General features: G+C 44.1%; 2 protein-coding genes across 5 annotated transcripts in view; both read right to left on the bottom strand.

Moving 5' to 3' along the window:
* The window catches only part of tnk2a (tyrosine kinase, non-receptor, 2a), a 29,430-nt gene extending 24,541 nt beyond the window's left edge, over nucleotides 1-4,889 (bottom strand). Inside the window, exons 1-3 of one of the 4 annotated variants that reach the window (XM_052483681.1) lie at nucleotides 4,392-4,889; nucleotides 4,087-4,246; nucleotides 2,707-2,777 (exon numbers count right to left, since the gene is read on the bottom strand). In XM_052483681.1, the coding sequence (XP_052339641.1) occupies nucleotides 2,707-2,777; nucleotides 4,087-4,246; nucleotides 4,392-4,505 (345 nt within the window). In that variant the 5' untranslated portion in view covers nucleotides 4,506-4,889. Of the gene's footprint in view, nucleotides 1-2,694; nucleotides 2,778-4,086; nucleotides 4,247-4,391 lie in introns of all 4 variants that reach the window. The other 3 variants (XM_052483680.1, XM_052483683.1, XM_052483682.1) reach the window with 3 other exon arrangements.
* A 1,823-nt stretch (nucleotides 4,890-6,712) lies between these two features.
* Nucleotides 6,713-17,940, bottom strand: tfr1b (transferrin receptor 1b). The gene is made up of 18 exons (XM_052483684.1): nucleotides 17,755-17,940; nucleotides 13,854-13,905; nucleotides 13,549-13,753; nucleotides 13,164-13,341; nucleotides 12,909-13,046; nucleotides 12,733-12,820; nucleotides 12,446-12,571; nucleotides 12,288-12,371; nucleotides 12,030-12,169; nucleotides 11,558-11,727; nucleotides 11,248-11,367; nucleotides 10,666-10,751; nucleotides 10,438-10,501; nucleotides 10,207-10,354; nucleotides 10,030-10,120; nucleotides 9,698-9,919; nucleotides 9,472-9,621; nucleotides 6,713-9,332 (listed from the first exon to the last, which is right to left on the bottom strand). The coding sequence occupies exons 2-18, from the start codon at nucleotides 13,896-13,898 to the stop codon at nucleotides 9,120-9,122; spliced, it is 2,268 nt and encodes a 755-aa protein (XP_052339644.1). The 5' UTR covers nucleotides 13,899-13,905; nucleotides 17,755-17,940; the 3' UTR covers nucleotides 6,713-9,119.

The raw sequence follows: 17,940 nt of genomic DNA on the forward strand, positions 1-17,940 counted from the left end.
ATACATACATACATACATACATACATACAATACATACAGTGGGGCAAAAAAGTATTTAGTCAGCCACCAATTGTGCAAGTTCTCCCACTTAAAAAGATGAGAGAGGCCTGTAATTTTCATCATAGGTACACTTCAACTCTGACAGACAAAATGAGAAACACACACCTGTTTTCTATCCCATTCATTACCTGTTGTGTATTTAACCCTCTGTTTCCCCTCATGTCTTTGTCAGAGATTGTTTTATTGTCAGTGTAGTGTGTTTGTTGTATTAGGTGAGCGTTGGGTCCTCGTACCCATGTTTGTTTGTTTATGTACGTTTAGTGTTATGGAGCATACTCCGTGGACTTTATTAAAAGTCCATTTGACTCTCCATTTGACTCTCCTGCGCCTGACTTCCCTGCCACCTATTACACCTATGCATGACAGCTAGGCCAATTGTGCGTCGCCCCACGGACCTCCCAGTACAGCAGTACAGCGCCCTTAACCACTGTGCCACCCGGGAGGCCGCTGGCTGATTTATTTTGAAGGTAGGCCTTGAAATACATCCACAGGTACACCTCCAATTGACTCAAATAATGTCAATTAGTCTAACAGAAGCATAGAGGCACTGAGTTTGAAGGTAGGCCTTGAAATACATCCACAGGTACACCTCCAATTGACTCAAATAATGTCAATTAGTCTAACAGAAGCATAGAGGCACTGAGTTTGAAGGTAGGCCTTGAAATACATCCACAGGTACACCTCCAATTGACTCAAATAATGTCAATTAGTCTAACAGAAGCATAGAGGCACTGAGTTTGAAGGTAGGCCTTGAAATACATCCACAGGTACACCTCCAATTGACTCAAATTATGTCAATTAGCCTATCAGAAGTTTCTAAAGCCAAGTTTCTAGAGCCAGAAGTTTCTAAAGCCACATCACTTTATGGAATTTTCCAAGCTGTTTAAAGGTTTTTAAGTGGGAGAACTTGCACAATTGGTGGCTGACTAAATACTTTTTTGCCCCACTGTACGTACGTACGTACGTACATACATACATACATACATACATACATACATACATACATACATACATACAATACATACAGTGGGGCAAAAAAGTATTTAGTCAGCCACCAATTGTGCAAGTTCTCCCACTTAAAAAGATGAGAGAGGCCTGTAATTTTCATCATAGGTACACTTCAACTCTGACAGACAAAATGAGAAAAAAAAATCCAGAAAATCACATTGTAGGATTTTTAATGAATTTATTTGCAAATTATGGTGGAAAATAAGTATTTGGTCACCTACAAACAAGCAAGATTTCTGGCTCTCACAGACCTGTACCTTCTTCTTTAGGAGGCTCCTCTGTCCTCCACGCGTTACCTGTATTAATGGCACCTGTTTGAACTTGTTATCAGTATAAAAGACACCTGTCCATAACCTCAAACAGTCACACTCCAAACTCCACTATGGCCAAGACCAAAGAGCTGTCAAAGGACTCCAGAAACAAAATTGTAGACCTGCACCAGGCTGGGAAGACTGAATCTGCAATAGGTAAGCAGCTTGGTTTGAAGAAATCAACTGTGGGAGCAATTATTAGGAAATGGAAGACATACAAGACCACTGATAATCTCCCTCGATCTGGGGCTCCACGCAAGATCTCACCCCATGGGGTCAAAATTATCACAAGAACGGTGAGCAAAAATCCCAGAACCACACGGGGGGACCTAGTGAATGACCTGCAAAGAGCTGGGACCAAAGTAACAAAGCCTACCATCAGTAACACACTACGCCGCCAGGGACTCAAATCCTGCAGTGCCAGATGTGTCCCCCTGCTTAAGCCAGTACATGTCCAGGCCCGTCTGAAGTTTGCTAGAGAGCATTTGGATGATCCAGAAGAAGATTGGAGAATGTCATATGGTCAGATGAAACCAAAATATAACTTTTTGGTAAAAACTCAACTCGTAGTGTTTGGAGGACAAAGAATGCTGAGTTGCATCCAAAGAACACCATACCTACTGTGAAGCATAGGGGTGGAAACATCATGCTTTGGGGCTGTTTTTCTGCAAAGGGACCAGGACGACTGATCCGTGTAAAAGAAAGAATGAATGGGGCCATGTATCATGTGATTTTGAGTGAAAACCTCCTTCCAACAGCAAGGGCATTGAAGATGAAACGTCTTTCAGCATGACAATGATCCCAAAAACACTGCCCGGGCAACGAAGGAGTGGCTTCGTAAGAAGCATTTCAAGGTCCTGGAGTGGCCTAGCCAGTCTCCATAGAAAATCTTTGAAGGGAGTTGAAAGTCCGTGTTGCCCAGCAACAGCCCCAAAACATCACTGCTCTAGAGGAGATCTGCATGGAGGAATGGGCCAAAATACCAGCAACAGTGTGTGAAAACCTTGTGAAGACTTACAGAAACCGTTTGACCTCTGTCATTGCCAACAAAGCGTATATAACAAAGTATTGAGATAAACTTTTTTTTTTAAATTCACCATAATTTGCAAATAAATTCATAAAAAATCTACAATGTGATTTTCTGGATTTTTTTTTTTCATTGTGTCTGTCATAGTTGAAGTGTACCTATGATGAAAATTACAGGCCTCTCTCATCTTTTTAAGTGGGAGAACTTGCACAATTGGTGGCTGACTAAATACTTTTTTGCCCCACTGTACATACATACACAGTGCAGCTAAGAGGGATTCAAACTCACTGTGTGCTGTACCTTGCTCATCCAGGACTTGCGTTTATAGAGAGCTCTCCTTCTCTTGACTGCCTCCCAAAGCCTCCTCTGTCCTGCAACACACAGAGAATACATTACACACCGTCAGCCTCCTCTGTCCTGCAACACACAGAGAATAAATTACACACCGTCAGCCTCCTCTGTCCTACAACACACAGAGAATACATTTCACACCGTCAGCCTCCTCTGTCCTACAACACACAGAGAATACATTACACACCGTCAGCCTCCTCTGTCCTGCAACACACAGAGAATACATTACACACCGTCAGCCTCCTCTGTCCTACAACACACAGAGAATACATTACACACCGTCAGTCTCCTCTGTCCTGCAACACACAGAGAATACATTACACACCGTCAGCCTCCTCTGTCCTGCAACACACAGAGAATACATTACACACCGTCAGCCTCCTCTGTCCTGCAACACACAGAGAATACATTACACACCGTCAGCCTCCTCTGTCCTACAACACACAGAGAATACATTTCACACCGTCAGCCTCCTCTGTCCTGCAACACACAGAGAATACATTACACACCGTCAGCCTCCTCTGTCCTGCAACACACAGAGAATACATTACACACCGTCAGCCTCCTCTGTCCTGCAACACACAGAGAATACATTACACACCGTCAGCCTCGTCTGTCCTGCAACACACAGAGAATACATTACACACCGTCAGCCTCCTCTGTCCTGCAACACACAGAGAATACATTACACACCGTCAGCCTCCTCTGTCCTGCAACACACAGAGAATACATTACACACCGTCAGCCTCCTCTGTCCTGCAACACACAGAGAATACATTACACACCGTCAGCCTCCTCTGTCCTGCAACACACAGAGAATACATTACACACCGTCAGCCTCCTCTGTCCTGCAACACACAGAGAATACATTACACACCGTCAGCCTCCTCTGTCCTGCAACACACAGAGAATACATTACACACCGTCAGCCTCCTCTGTCCTGCAACACACAGAGAATACATTACACACCGTCAGCCTCCTCTGTCCTGCAACACACAGAGAATACATTACACACCGTCAGCCTCCTCTGTCCTGCAACACACAGAGAATACATTACAAACTGCCACCCCATCCCCTGGTTAAAGGACAGAGAACAGAACAGGGTGTAGAGGAGATGCGATAAGGCATATTATGACCTCGTTGTGACCATGTTATGACATCGCTGTGACCGTGTTATGACCTCGTTGTGACTGTGTTATGACCTCATTGTGACCGTGCTATGACCTCGTTGTGACCGTGTTATGACCTCGTTGTAACTGTTATTACCATTTCTGGAGGAATAGACTTTGAACTTTCCTTGAATTTTAAAATATGATATACTTTACATACCTGGGCGCCCCATGCCGATCTTCTCCAGGTCTTCATTCTTGACGTAGTCGAAGTGTGACAGGCGCGTCACGTTCAGCTCGTCACGAATACGCAGGAAGTACTGCTGCAGCTGAACGTCTGTTAACAGATCTACCAACCACTCTGTCCCCTCCTCCGTCATCTACACACACACACACACACACACACACACACACACACACACACACACACACACACACACACACACACACACACACACACACACACACACAATAAACTAACAACTAAATCAACCAGTCTCTAACACAGTATATAAAATACTTTACCATCTCTTCTTCCCCTCTCTCCTTCATTAATCCCTCCTTCCTCTCTTCCTTCTTTTCCTCCTCCTCCTCTTCTCTCTCGTAGGACAGACGCTGGTACATAGAGTTCTCTGCCATGGCTGCTGCTCACCCCACACTCGTCCTACAATCTCTCCCTCTCTCCCGGTCCTCTATGATTTTCTCCTGGCTTCAGCCGTGTGTGTGTGTATGTGTGTGTATTAGAGCAGTGTTAAGTCTAAGTTCCTCTCTGCGTCACTCTGCTCCAAGTCTGCCCAGTGTTGATCGCCCCTCACACACACCAGGAGACTCCACTCTCACCTGTTTCTAACAGCCAAGCTAAGCTATCTATCTATCTATATACTCTCCCTTTCTCCCTCTATACTGACTCACACTTGCACAGCACACCTCGACACCTCCCTACGCTCTCTCCTCTCTACACCTCCCTACCCTCTCTCCTCCTCCCTACGCTCTCTCCTCTCTACACCTCCCTACCCTCTCTCCTCCTCCCTACGCTCTCTCCTCTCTACACCTCCCTACGCTCTCTCCTCTCTACACCTCCCTACCCTCTCTCCTCCTCCCTACCCTCTCTCCTCTCTACACCTCCCTACCCTCTCTCCTCCTCCCTACCCTCTCTCCTCTCTACACCTCCCTACCCTCTCTCCTCCTCCCTACCCTCTCTCCTCTCTATACCTCCCTACCCTCTCTCCTCCTCCCTACCCTCTCTCCTCCTCCCTACCCTCTCTCCTCTCGACACCTCCTTACCCTCTATCTTTTCTACTCCTCCCTACTACTCTCCCTCTGACTCTTAACATCCTCTGTGTACTGTTGAATAAGACAACATTCCTGGAGAGAGAGAGGAGAGAGGAGATGCAGTTGATGCAGAGACCAGGTAACCATGACAACTTAGTGAGCTATTACCATCCTGAGTGATGGCAGCTGACAGCACCAGTGAGTGACAAGTGGATACTGTGCATATCAGAGGGTAAGAGGGAGACTGAGAAATTGAAGAAGATGGTGCCAATTATTCTGGACTCATTCAGCTCAACACCTGTGAGGTGTGAACACACACAACAAACCACCACAAGCACACACACACTAAATGAGTGGAGAAATAGTGCTTACTCTCTTGTCTCTGTCTTATTGAGGGCACTCTGAATATCGACAGCTAAATATAGCCTGTATTCCTCTTATCAAACAGCACTGCAGTGCAGACTTCTGTTGCTATAGGGAAAATACAGTACTCTACCTTCTCTCTTGTTAAATACCATAAACGACCCTGGGCTAAATAACAGAGATGCGCATCGAATCTAACATGTACACTTCGGTTTTTCAACTAATCGATTGAAATGTTAAACATAATATGTCGCATCAGTCGACCATACATACACTGATTAGACTATTAAAGGTACCCTAATTAGTGACAAAGATCTGAATCAAGATAAAGGTATAGTTAATGGCCGCGATCAGAGAGAGATGGAGAAAGAGTATCCCTATGCTCTCAACATCGCCAAAACTCGCCTTAATCGGTTGTTTTCACCTTGGTAACAGAAACACCCAGTTGATTCCTGTCCGTTCTCTCTTCTCTCCGTTAATTCCTGGTAGCGTGTTGCTGGGATTACTGGCGTTGCGTCACCGCGTCAGCGACGGTACGTTCCAGGCCACAAACATTGCAGCGGCCAGCGCGCAGCACAAATGATCGATCGGGTAGATTAGCTGCTTTTAGCAACGCTGGTATTTACGCGTTGCTATGATGTACATACTAGTATTGCTAGGAATTAGTTTGAACATAGCCAGAAAATTAAATATTTCATTTTACTCTGCTGATTGTCTGTAAAGTTGGTCCTTTTGCAGGGGTAATTAAAAAAAAAAATCAAACAGAATGTAAATGCAACTGCCTTTCCAAATGTGGGTCTGTTGTAGACCCACTTCCTCTCAGTTTACTTCGTCAAAAGAAAAAAGACCTGCATGTGCGCCCTATCTGCACAAAAAAACAAGAATTTGTCGGGACTTTTTTGACGAGGTAAACAGAAAATAACTGCATGGGTCTACAACAGACCCAGGTTTAGAAATATTTTATGTTCCATTAGATGATTTTTTCTTCTCAAATTCCCTACTGCACAAGGACCAAGCTTACACACAATCGACAGGCTAAATTGAAATATAATTTTATTTAACTACAGGCGGGCGATACATTTTTGTTGTTGCCAATTCCCAGCAACACTAGTGTGTAAATACTAGCGTTGCTAAAAGCAGCTAGGCAATTCGTGATTTGACAGTTAGCTAACAACCACAATTAATTATCAATAACCACACACACAGTACAGTATTGCTAAGCCAAAAGGTTTATTGAAGCGCAACAGAAAATTAGAACTCAATAGTACAAAAACCTCTAAAAAGCACCCATACTCTTGTCAGATGAACATGTATGAGTACAGACTAGCACTGACAAGTCTAACAGAAATGTTACTAGTTACCTGATTGACAGCGTGATCAATAATCAAAAGAACAAGAATATTTAGCAGACAGCTACAACAGGAGTTTCAGTGTCTGATAATTCACTGCATGGGAAAATACACAGGAATAGAATTGTATTGGCCTGAATGGGAAATCCTGTTGTAGGGATTGCATTTCTAAGGGAAAATACAGTAACATGCCATAGGACGCACAGGAGGTTGGTGGGACTTTAATTGGGGAGGACAGGCTTGTGGTAATGGCTGAAGCGGAATGGTATCAAACATGTTTGATGCCATTCCAGTCGCTCCAGCCATTATTATGAGCCGGCCCCCCCTCAGCAACCTCCACCAGTAGGTAGGACTTATCCATTACAAGTAGTTCAGAGGGGAACAAGAGCAATAGCAGGTCACACACAGAAAGGACACACATTATAGACTGTGAACACAAAGAAAAATATAGTTATAAAACTCTGGGAAACACTGTTCCCGATAAGTTACTCCACCCTTCAGTGAAATATGGGAGTCACTGCCCCCGATACACACACACACACACACTGGTAGGCAAAAACTACCATCAATGCTTGTCATTATGAAAGACACTGCTCCCGATAATGGTTCAGATCAGAAATATAAACTGCTCCAAAATAACTGGTTAACAGAAATGGCTCTTTTGCTGCCTGAATGATATTATTTCAGGATATACAACTCTATATAAACTATATAAAGCTTGTTTAATAAGTTCAGCTCAAAGAGATTTGAGCCTGTTTTCCTTGATGTTGCATCTGAAATGACACCCTATTCAGTTTACTACTTTGAACCAGTCTTTTAAGGCTTTCTAAAACAGGGTGAAATCTCAGATGTGGCCCAAGTGGCTAGTTCTGACATGTTTAAAACATGCCAAATTGAACACTCTGAATTTAAGTGCATGCATTTCAGCCAATCAAAATGAAATGTGACAGTCATGACAACCGCCGCTGTCGGGGACCCAACGTTTCTGAGGCGATACCCTGTTGCTGCGGGTTTCAGTTTCCATAGTAGCGTGGTAGCAGGTGGTGGTGTATTTCTGTTAACAGAGTTGTGTATACAGAGAAAGTCTGACCATCTGTAGCTGGACAGTTTTTCAGAATGTTTCATCCGTATTAAAGCGCTTCTGGGTCGGTCTCAATATTAAACGGCAAGGCAAACTGAATATTTAAACTGTCATGGAACCTTGGGTGGTCAGACTGTCTGTTTACGTGACTCTGTTGCTTCAGCAGATGCTGCCGTAGTAGGAGACAGTATAACCGCCATAAGTCTGGAAGGCACAGCTCCCGATAACTTTATCAAATTAAACGATAACTTTATCAAAAGCCAAACGAAGGCCTACCCGTCATAAGTCTGGAAGGCACAGCTCCCGATAACTTTATCAAATTAAACGATAACTTTATCAAAAGCCAAACGAAGGCCTACCCGTCATAAGTCTGGAAGGCACAGCTCCCGATAACTTTATCAAATTAAACGATAACTGTATCAAAAGCCAAACGAACGCCTACCCGTCATAAGTCTGGAAGGCATAGCTCCCGATAACTTCTATAAAAAACGAAACGACATTTAAACATTTATAGTGAGCACTGGCACTGATAAATAAATAAAACTCTTAACCCAAATTAACGACATGAAACTGCCATAAATCTGGAAGGCACTGCTTCCGATAACTTCATAAATATAAACAATATCTTTATCAAACTGATAACATTTATAGTGATCTCTGCCACTGATAAATAAAATATAAATAGGCTCCAAGGGGTTAGAGGTCGTCGTCTCTGTAGTAGTGAGCAAGGCTTTAGTTTTTGGGGGGGGGGGTGAAGAGGGATCAGACAGTGATGTCACCAGTGTCAACATTCTTCAGGAAGCCTAGTGACTGGGTCTTCACACGTTACAACGGTCACAAAGCCGTAATTACGGGTAAACCCCACCTAATTTCTATAATTTCTCTTCTTAACATCTGATGTTAACACTGCTAACATTATGCCTAATCCTAACCTTCAAATTAAGACTAAAAAGCTTAATTTTCTTTTCATGAATTTTTACAAGACAAATGACTTTGTGGCTGTGATAAATAGTGACAACCCAGTGACTGACACGGGAAGGACCAACTTGAAAACAGTACCTCCTGGTCACCGTTATGACATAATCACCCCTGACAAATCCCTCGTTATCTAATCCTGGGTTTTAAAGTGAACAAGGATGAGGCTGAAGCCCCTGACACACACACACACACACACACAGTTAGACCGCGTTAGATCTGGTTGTCGCTGTCCCAGACGTCTCCAGAGAGAGCGTTGGCACAGCCCTGTAGCGTCCAGGTGGCCAGGGCCAGCTGGGTCCGCAGTGCCTCCCTGTCCTCCCCCTCCAACATGGCTGCCATGGTGTGGGAACCATGGCCAAACAGCAGGTGGCGGAACGGAACCTCCTTGGGGGAGACAAACGGTGAGAGGAGGTTGTGTTCCACCTGGGCAGAGAGAGAGGAGAATCCAATGTTAGTTTATGAATCAAGACAGAACCACTAATTGACTTCTGTTCACTATAAAACAGGAGCCGTATGGCCTTGATCGGTTTAGATGACACGGGGTTGCGTGTGTGTATCTCACCCTCATGATGCGGTCGTTGATGTTGTGGCAGGCCAGTTTGTCAGTGAGGTCGGTGTTGAGTAGTTCGGTGTTGAGGTCAGTAGCAGCTCTACTGTAGGAGCCTAAGGCCATGATGAGCCAACGAGCTGACAGACCCTCGGCAGAACCATCCTGTAACACAACATAATTAGGGCTGTGCTAAAAAACAACAACTACAATGTCAACAAAATCAACCATGAAAACAAACCCGGGTGACTTGTTTGAGGCGCTGGTTGATGTTGACCACCGATTGACTGAGAACCTTCCTGTAGCGTAGCACGTCCAGATACAGCACGTGATCGTGGACCAGTCGTAACGCCAGCTGACCTGCGACCAATCCCGCCCCAGTGGCTATGGAACCAAGGTGATGGGCGGTGGCGAAACCAAGGTATTCCTTGTTGTCAAAAGAGGTGCCGTAGTGAGGGTAGACCTACAACATAGACACACAATGTTAGATCTATCTAGGTTACCCACCCCTGTATTAGAGATGGTTATCGAACCATCTGTAAACACATCCAACCCTGACAATGTGCCTCTCACCTCCTGAGAGACGAAGCGGAAGGAGAGAGAGGGGATTCCAGAGAAGGCCAGGAACGGATACGCAGAGTCTTCCATCTGCATGGGCTTAAACCTGATATCACACATACCACACATTAGACCTACTGTACACATGTTTGGTGTGATATATCATTGGAGTGATAGGTGAGGTGTACTCACACTGCCTTCTCAAAGTTGACTCCAGCCACAGTATCATACAGAGACTTCCCAGACTCTCCAAAACCAATGGGATTCTTCACCTCCTTCATGGTTCTTTCCAGAAGGCTGTGGAGCAGGGGACTGGCAGATGCGTTCACAGCATAATTTCCTGAGGATCACATCCACACACGTATATTAAAAAAATACTTTATGAAGTATTTTGGTGGTGTGTGTGTGTGTATACACACTCACCCGTGACTACTCCGTCCAGGCTGATGTAGGTGACAACTCTTCTGTCCAGAGAGGAAAGGTATCCCTGGAGAGGAACACACACGGCATTAAATATCACACACTGCTACTTTAGAGGCTGGTCCAATCAGTGCCGTCCAGCGACATATTTTTCTCATCAAATGCAGTTAGCGGAAACACTACTTTATCCTGATGAATTTTCTACACATAGTGCGTTTGTGCAGTGCTCACCTCCAGCCACTCTGTAGCTCCAACACTGCCGTACTCTCCTGCACTCCAACTGGCAAACACCAGACTCCTCCTGGGACGGAAACCATCTACACACACAGATGTCAGAATGTGTGTGTGTTAAAATGCATTGGTGTGTGTGTGTGGGTTAAAATGCATTAATTGGTGTGTGTGTGTGTGTGTGTGTGTGTGTGTGTTAAAATGCATTGATTGGTGTGTGTGTGTGTGTGTGTGTGTTAAAATGCATTGATTGGTGTGTGTGTGTGTGTGTTAAAATGCATTGATTGGTGTGTGTGTGTGTGTGTGTTAAAATGCATTGATTGGTGTGTGTGTGTGTGTGTGTTAAAATGCATTGGTTGTGTGTGTGTGTGTGTGTGTGTGTGTGTGTGTGTGTGTGTGTGTGTGTGTTAAAATGCATTGATTGGTGTGTGTGTGTGTTAAAATGCATTGGTGTGTGTGTGTGTGTGTGTTAAAATGCATTGATTGGTGTGTGTGTGTGTGTTAAAATGCATTGGTGTGTGTGTGTGTGTGTGTGTTAAAATGCATTGGTGTGTGTGTGTGTTAAAATGCATTGGTGTGTGTTACCTGTGTGCACCATCTCAGACACAGCTCTAGCCAGCTCCAGCAGCAGTGTGGTCCCGACAGTGGCTTTAGCGTAGCCTGGACCCCACGCATCCCTCTGAGCCCCCAGTACCACGTACCGATCTACACACAAGAAAATTAACACAAAACCCTGTCACTAGTACACACACTGTGCATAGAGATGAAACATTGCTCCTAAAACTATAGTGTTCATAGAGAGACCACTCAAAAAGACTGTGCCTCGGTTGGAAAGAGCATCGTGTTAACCACGCCATGGTCCCAGGCTCGATTCCCACTGGGGTCACACACGTACCTGGCTCAATGAAGCCCTTGATGACTCCAAAGACGTTGTGTATCTCGGTGTCCTGCAGCACGTTGTTCACCTCCACTGTGACATCCTCACTACTGGCCCCTCCCAGGGTGTACTTCACATTGTCCAGTTTTCCTTTAAAACTGGGAGGAGCATCAGGCCCACCTATACGTCTGGGGAGAGAGACACACAGTTGAGAGAGACAGACACACAGTTGAGAGAGACAGACACACAGTTGAGAGAGACAGAGAGAGAGACAGACACACAGTTGAGAGAGACAGAGAGAGAAACAGACACACAGTTGAGAGAGACAGAGAGAGAAACAGACACACAGTTGAGAGAGACAGAGAGAGAAACAGACACACAGTTGAGAGAGACAGAGAGAGAGAGACAGACACACAGTTGAGAGAGACAGAGAGAGAGAGACAGACACACAGTTGAGAGAGACAGAGAGAAAGAGAAAGAGAGGTCTTACTTTAGTATCTTGACAGCAGTCTGAGCAGTAATGCTTTGGGCCAGTACATTGGGCAGACCAGAGGACCGGGTGGGAGGGAACTGGGTGTGGTTGAAGGAGGGGAACCCTGGAGTATAGGGGTCTCCAGAACCTAGATGGACCTACAGGAAAACGTCACAATCAGAGCTACGACATCAGAACTAAAGGGCACCTCTGGATCAGGCTCAGTAATCATCAATAAGATTCACCCTGGAGTGGTGTGTGTGTTTGTGTACTCACATGCCCATATAGTTCAGTAGTTTCAGTCTTGTGTTCAGGGTAAATCAACACAGCAGATACCCCCAATGCAGCTACATTAGCCACCTGAAACACAAACGCAGGTAAGAACACCAAAATCCACTGTTACATATTGTATCGCGCACACGCACACACCATACCTGCTGTGCCAGGCTGATCTGTCCTGAAGCTCTCAGTAGAATCACGGTGCCGTTCAGCTCAACCTTCAGAGTCTGTAGCAGTGCCAAGTCCTCCTGACTCCCATAGTTACCATTCACTGCCTTGCCCTGTAGACACACAAAACAATTACCCCTTGTGAGATTCAGGCAACTGTGATTGTGAACATTAAGTGGCAGAAAACATGTTACAACATGTCCCTTTAAAAGCATTTAATCTTATTATATTGGGCCAAAATATCATCAGTCAATGTGGACATTGATTGGCTGACCTTTGCTTTTCCTGTGGCGCTATAGGCCAGATAGCCCTTAGGCTGGCACACCTCATCTTGGCCAATCAGTACACGGTTTGGCTTCTCACTGTGGGGAAAGGGGATTGGAGGGGAGATCGTTAGAAGCTAAGTGGAATTTTGCCTCTGCAAGACAGAGTATGTGTGTGTACGAGTACCTGTTGGGCATCTGTAGTTGGACATAGTGTGTGTCAGTCCAGGGCTCCATGTTCAGACTCTTAAAGCTTTCCAACACACGATTTCCCAGAATGTTGTCTCCAGTGCTCCCTGCTGTGTGATCCGTCTGTTCAACATCACTGCACAGAGACAGAGAGAGACAGAGAAAGTCAGAAACCGAAAGACAGACAGACAAACAGAGAGAGAGAGAGAGACAGGACAGTTTAGTTAATTAGTCTTTTAAGGCGTGTGTCTACCTCAGTCTGCTGTTGAAGGCGTCAGAAGTCAGTCTCCGTGCCAGCAGGCTGGTGATGTTGGTCCAGGATAGAGAGTATTCTACGATAGCCTTCTTAGCCACACCCTCTTCCTGTTCAGAATCACAAGGGATTGGCTCCTGGAGAGGAGAACGGTGGCTCACATAGCCAATTAGATAACCTGAAACAGAGACGAGGCAGGTATTGGTTAAAGAGAGGTTTGTTTTGCTTCACCCAGTTCTCTGGGTGGGTGTAGATTTTACTTTCGGACCAATGGAATGGTCTAAAACACACAAACTCTGCCCACCGGGCAATGCAAGATGAATTTGCCCAGGGAGCGAGGGCGAGTGTGACAAAGACACAAGAGAGAGTGAAGAAGACTATGCACCGATGATGAAGATAAAGAGGATTCCAAGGGCCAGGTAACACATGTGGTAGTTCCGCTTGGGGCGGGGCCTGTAGGAGGGCGAGCCCCCTGGTTGGCCTGCCTGCTCAGAGGGGGCGTGGTCAACTATGTCATCAGACAGCTTCACCTCCACGTGGCTCTCTCCGTCTGACTGCAGAGTGAAGGGGCTGTAACGCTCACTCTTAAACTACACACACAAAAGAAAGTGGGGGAGAGAAAATAGAGAAATTATGTGTTTGTTGGGGTCTGAGGCCAATATTGGGTGCGTGTACTTGAGAGATGCTCACCATTTTGGAAAGCGACGACCTCACTTGATTAATAGTTGACGCCATGGTAAATCTGGAGGAAAGAGGCAATGAGAGGGAGGTAGAAGACAGAGGGTGAGAAGGACACTGAAAGAAACAGGGAAGGTTAGTCTAAAGTCATTTTTGAGCCTGTATCCTCATTCCGTTCCTCTCCCTTCTCCCTGAAGTTTGCATTAGAGGTGGTCACGGGTCCAAAAAGAAAGTTGGAGCCGTTCCAATAAGGACCCAGGGCTTTCTCACCCGGACGCGATATGTATAAATAAAATCAATATATATATATATTTAAAAAAAGACCCATTCCAAACAGACCTGAGGACAGCTCGACCATTCCGGAGTTTCTAAAACTGTTTGAATGATGTCTGAGTATAACAGAACTCATATGGCAGGCAAAAACCTGAGAAGAAATCCAAACAGGAAGTGGGAAATCTGAGGTTGGTCGATTTTCAACCCAGTCCATATTGAATACACAGTGGGATATGGGTTGTTGCACTTCCTAAGCCTTCCACTAGATGTCAACCGTCTTTAGAAACTTGAACAAGGCTTCCACTGTGATGTGGGGCCGGATGGGAGCTGTTTGAGTCAGTGGTCTGGCAGAGAGCCAGGTCCTGGTCATGCGCATTTCACATGATTAGCGACCTGCGTTCCATGGCTTTTCTACAGACAATGGAATTCTCCGGTTGGAACGTTATTGAAGATTTATGATAACATCCTAAAGATTGATTTTATACTTAGTTTGAAATATTTGTAAGATCTGTAATACAACTTTTTGTCTGACGTTCGGCTGGACCTGCACGAGCGTTTGGATTTGTGTACTAAACGCGCTAACAAAAGTAGCTACTTGGACATAATCGAACAAAACAAACATTTATTGTGGAACTAGGATTCCTGGGAGCGCATTCTGATGAAGATCAAAGGTAAAGGAATATTTATAATGTTATTTCTGATTTCTGATGACTACAACATGGCGGACAATTTTTTTTTATTTTCTGAGCACCGTCTCAGATTATTGCATGGTTTGCCTTTTCCGTAAAGTAAAAAAAAAAAATCTGACACAGCGGTTGCATTAAGGAGAGGTATATGTATATTTCCATGTCTAACAATTGTATTTTCATCAAATACTATGAGTATTTCTGTAAAATTATGTGGCTCTCTGCAATACCACCGGATGTTTTTGGAACTAGTGAACGTAACGCGCCAATGTATACTGAGATTTTGTTTTATATAAATATGAACTTTATCAAACAAAACATACATGTATTGTGTAACATGAAGTCCTATGAGTGTCATCTGATGAAGATTGTCAAAGGTTAGTGATTCATTTTATCTCTATTTGCACTTTATGTGACTTCTCTTTGGCTGGAAAAATGGCTGTGTTTTTCTGTGAGTTGGTGGTGACCTAACACAATCGTTTGTGGTGCTTTCGGCTGTAAAGCCTATTTGAAATCGGACACTGTGGTGGGATAAACAACAAGATTGTCTTTAAAACGGTATAAGATACATGTAATGTTTGAGGAATTTTAATTATGAGATTTCTGTTGTTTTGAATTTGCCGCCCTGCACTTTCACTGGCTGTTGTCATATCGACCCCGTTAATTAACGGGATTGCAGCCCTAAGAAGTTAAAGTAGCTAACGTTAGCTCGCTGGGCTAACTGAGGCTGCAGTGCCTGCACTTTCTGATCCTACAGTTACAAATAACTCCATTCTGAACATTAAGTAGCCTGCCTGTTGGCTCTTAGGCTACAATGACTGTCCTTCTCCTTTTAATTCTGTAATTTTAATTCCATCTTCCGTTGATTAGATATCTCCTTACTTTTTCCACACATGAAACGAGGCTCTATGGCGCCAATTTCCAATTTGATAACTCATGATTGGCTAACAACAAGCTACCATGCTCCACTCTCGTGTAAAGCAAGAGCAATTGCATAAATTAATCTCTCTCTCTACCGCAGTATTCCCAGATCTGTAAAGGCCCTTCCGGACAAGTCAGCTAAAATGACATATACCCTAGATCTATGACAATCATATCAGATGCAACCCAGAACCACAACATTCTTTAGAATTCTGGATCCAGAGCCACCCGAGTCCTGTATTGGGTCTGGGTATTCGAGTACTGGTGGATCCATGAAGAATTCTAGTCTGTACCTCTTCACTCCCTCTCATGGTTTAAAATCATTGGATTGGTGTAAGCAATAGGCAATACAGAATTTCCATCATTTAACACGTTAAGATGGAGGGAATGAATAAACCCTTCATGGAGAATAGGGCTGTACTGTTGACACAAAACAGATCAGTCATTCACTTAACCAGTGATACGCATCAGGCCCAGGAATATTTGTTGTGTAAATACAGAGTTTAGTTGTGTCAAGCAGCGCAGGTTGCTTCAGGCAGGAAGTTGCAGTCAAAGCCACAAACTGACACAGAGATACTTCTGCTACCAACCAACACGAGGTGACACAACACAAGAAATGATCACACACAGACAGCAGGCAGACCTTTTCTATCTCTTCCTAACCTTGCTAATACTCAACACTAGACCTTGGCCTTCTCTCACACTGGAGACAAAACACACACACACAAATAACAAAACACGAGAAACTGATAGTCACAGCATCAAAGTCCATACAGCACAAACAGATCTGGGGCAAGGCTAAGAAACTCACGGCATCAACTGAGAATTATTCATCTTTAATCTGCCTCTGAGTGGGGCGTAGCCAAGTCAGAACCAGTTAACTATACATACATTTCTCCCACCGTTTCCTTGTGGTTGGCAAAATAGAACACACACACCCATCAGAAACAGTTCTACACCCCAATACACACACCCACCAGAAACAGTTTTACACCCCAATTACACCCACCATGAGTGGCACAAGTATAGCACACTTAAGATATAAAAAATTATAAAAAATTAAGACATTTTAACATTTTAGTCATTCTTATGCAAAGCAACTTACACGTTAAATAAAACATTTAAAAAATATTTTAAAAAGTGCCTTGCTCAAGGGTATATCTACACATTTTTCACCTAGTCGGCATGGGGATTAGAGGCTTCAGAGAACCAGGACCCCTATACCAAATATACAGACATGCTTTTTGGAATCATGAGGAGTTAAGACACAGTAATCCCCATCTTCTTCATCATGTCCAGGTAAATCAGTTTATGTTAGCTAATAATAATTGTCGAGAAGTCTCTCTCAGGACTACATTATGCATGATATTTCCTATGGTTGCCAACACTACACGTCAGCAGAGATAATTTATAGTATGGCTTTGACAGCCCTAACTATACCATCAAGGTCAGAGCTGGCACTTCCTGGTCGTCAATGACTGTGCACAGAGGAAGCCATTGCTATAAAATTAATCTGCCAGATGTCCATTTAATGATTTCTACATCAATTTACGACCAAACTACAATTTAACAGTGCAGATTGAAATATTAGAAGTTAGCTAAAATACGTACCTAGTTTGATTAGAAGCTGAGACCATTTAAGACGTCTATGGCAAGGAAATCGTATTGACTGGCAGGCCTGGCTAAAGCGACCATGTTGCTTTTATGGCTAACTTACCCTGGCTAATAATAAGCATAGACAGCTAACTACATTATTATGTTCATGCATGTCATTATGATAACTTGAAATGGATTTATAGATAAAATGCTAGCTAGCTATAGTTAACTTTAACTAGCTAACGTTACAGACAGACACAGTAGCTAACCTCGATGCAACCAATAGTTTTTACAGTCCAGCACAATGTAAAAACCCTCTTGGTTGCATCGAAGCTCATTTATAGCTAAGTCAGCTCAGCTATCTACAGCTTATCAGGTAGATAAAAACAATGCAATAAAAGTGACTGTTGAATAAAACTATACAGTCATATTCTCACCTCTCTCCGCCGATCCACGTGCTCTACTCTCTTCACTCGAACTGGCAACCTTCACTGGATGAGTGCTTGGCGGTACTTCCGGTATGTCGTACAGTACCGCTGCCGCCAGAAAATGATGGAACGAAATGGATTTTGGCTGACATTCTGCAAATTCGATCAAACATTTGATGTCAATTGTTTTCTATT

This window comes from Oncorhynchus keta, chromosome 28 (genome assembly GCF_023373465.1).
Source record: "Oncorhynchus keta strain PuntledgeMale-10-30-2019 chromosome 28, Oket_V2, whole genome shotgun sequence".
Taxonomy (NCBI): Eukaryota; Metazoa; Chordata; class Actinopteri; order Salmoniformes; family Salmonidae; genus Oncorhynchus; species Oncorhynchus keta.

Bases quoted from the DNA above. Each gene is read 5' to 3' on its own strand.
- tfr1b (XM_052483684.1), bottom strand. From the start codon at position 13,898: ATGGCGTCAACTATTAATCAAGTGAGGTCGTCGCTTTCCAAAATG. The intron at 13,047-13,163 runs GTAGACACACGC...GTCTCTGTGCAG, and splicing joins GCCTTCAACAGCAGACTGAG to TGATGTTGAACAGACGGATC. The intron at 12,372-12,445 runs GTATGGTGTGTG...TTTGTGTTTCAG, and splicing joins AGATCAGCCTGGCACAGCAG to GTGGCTAATGTAGCTGCATT.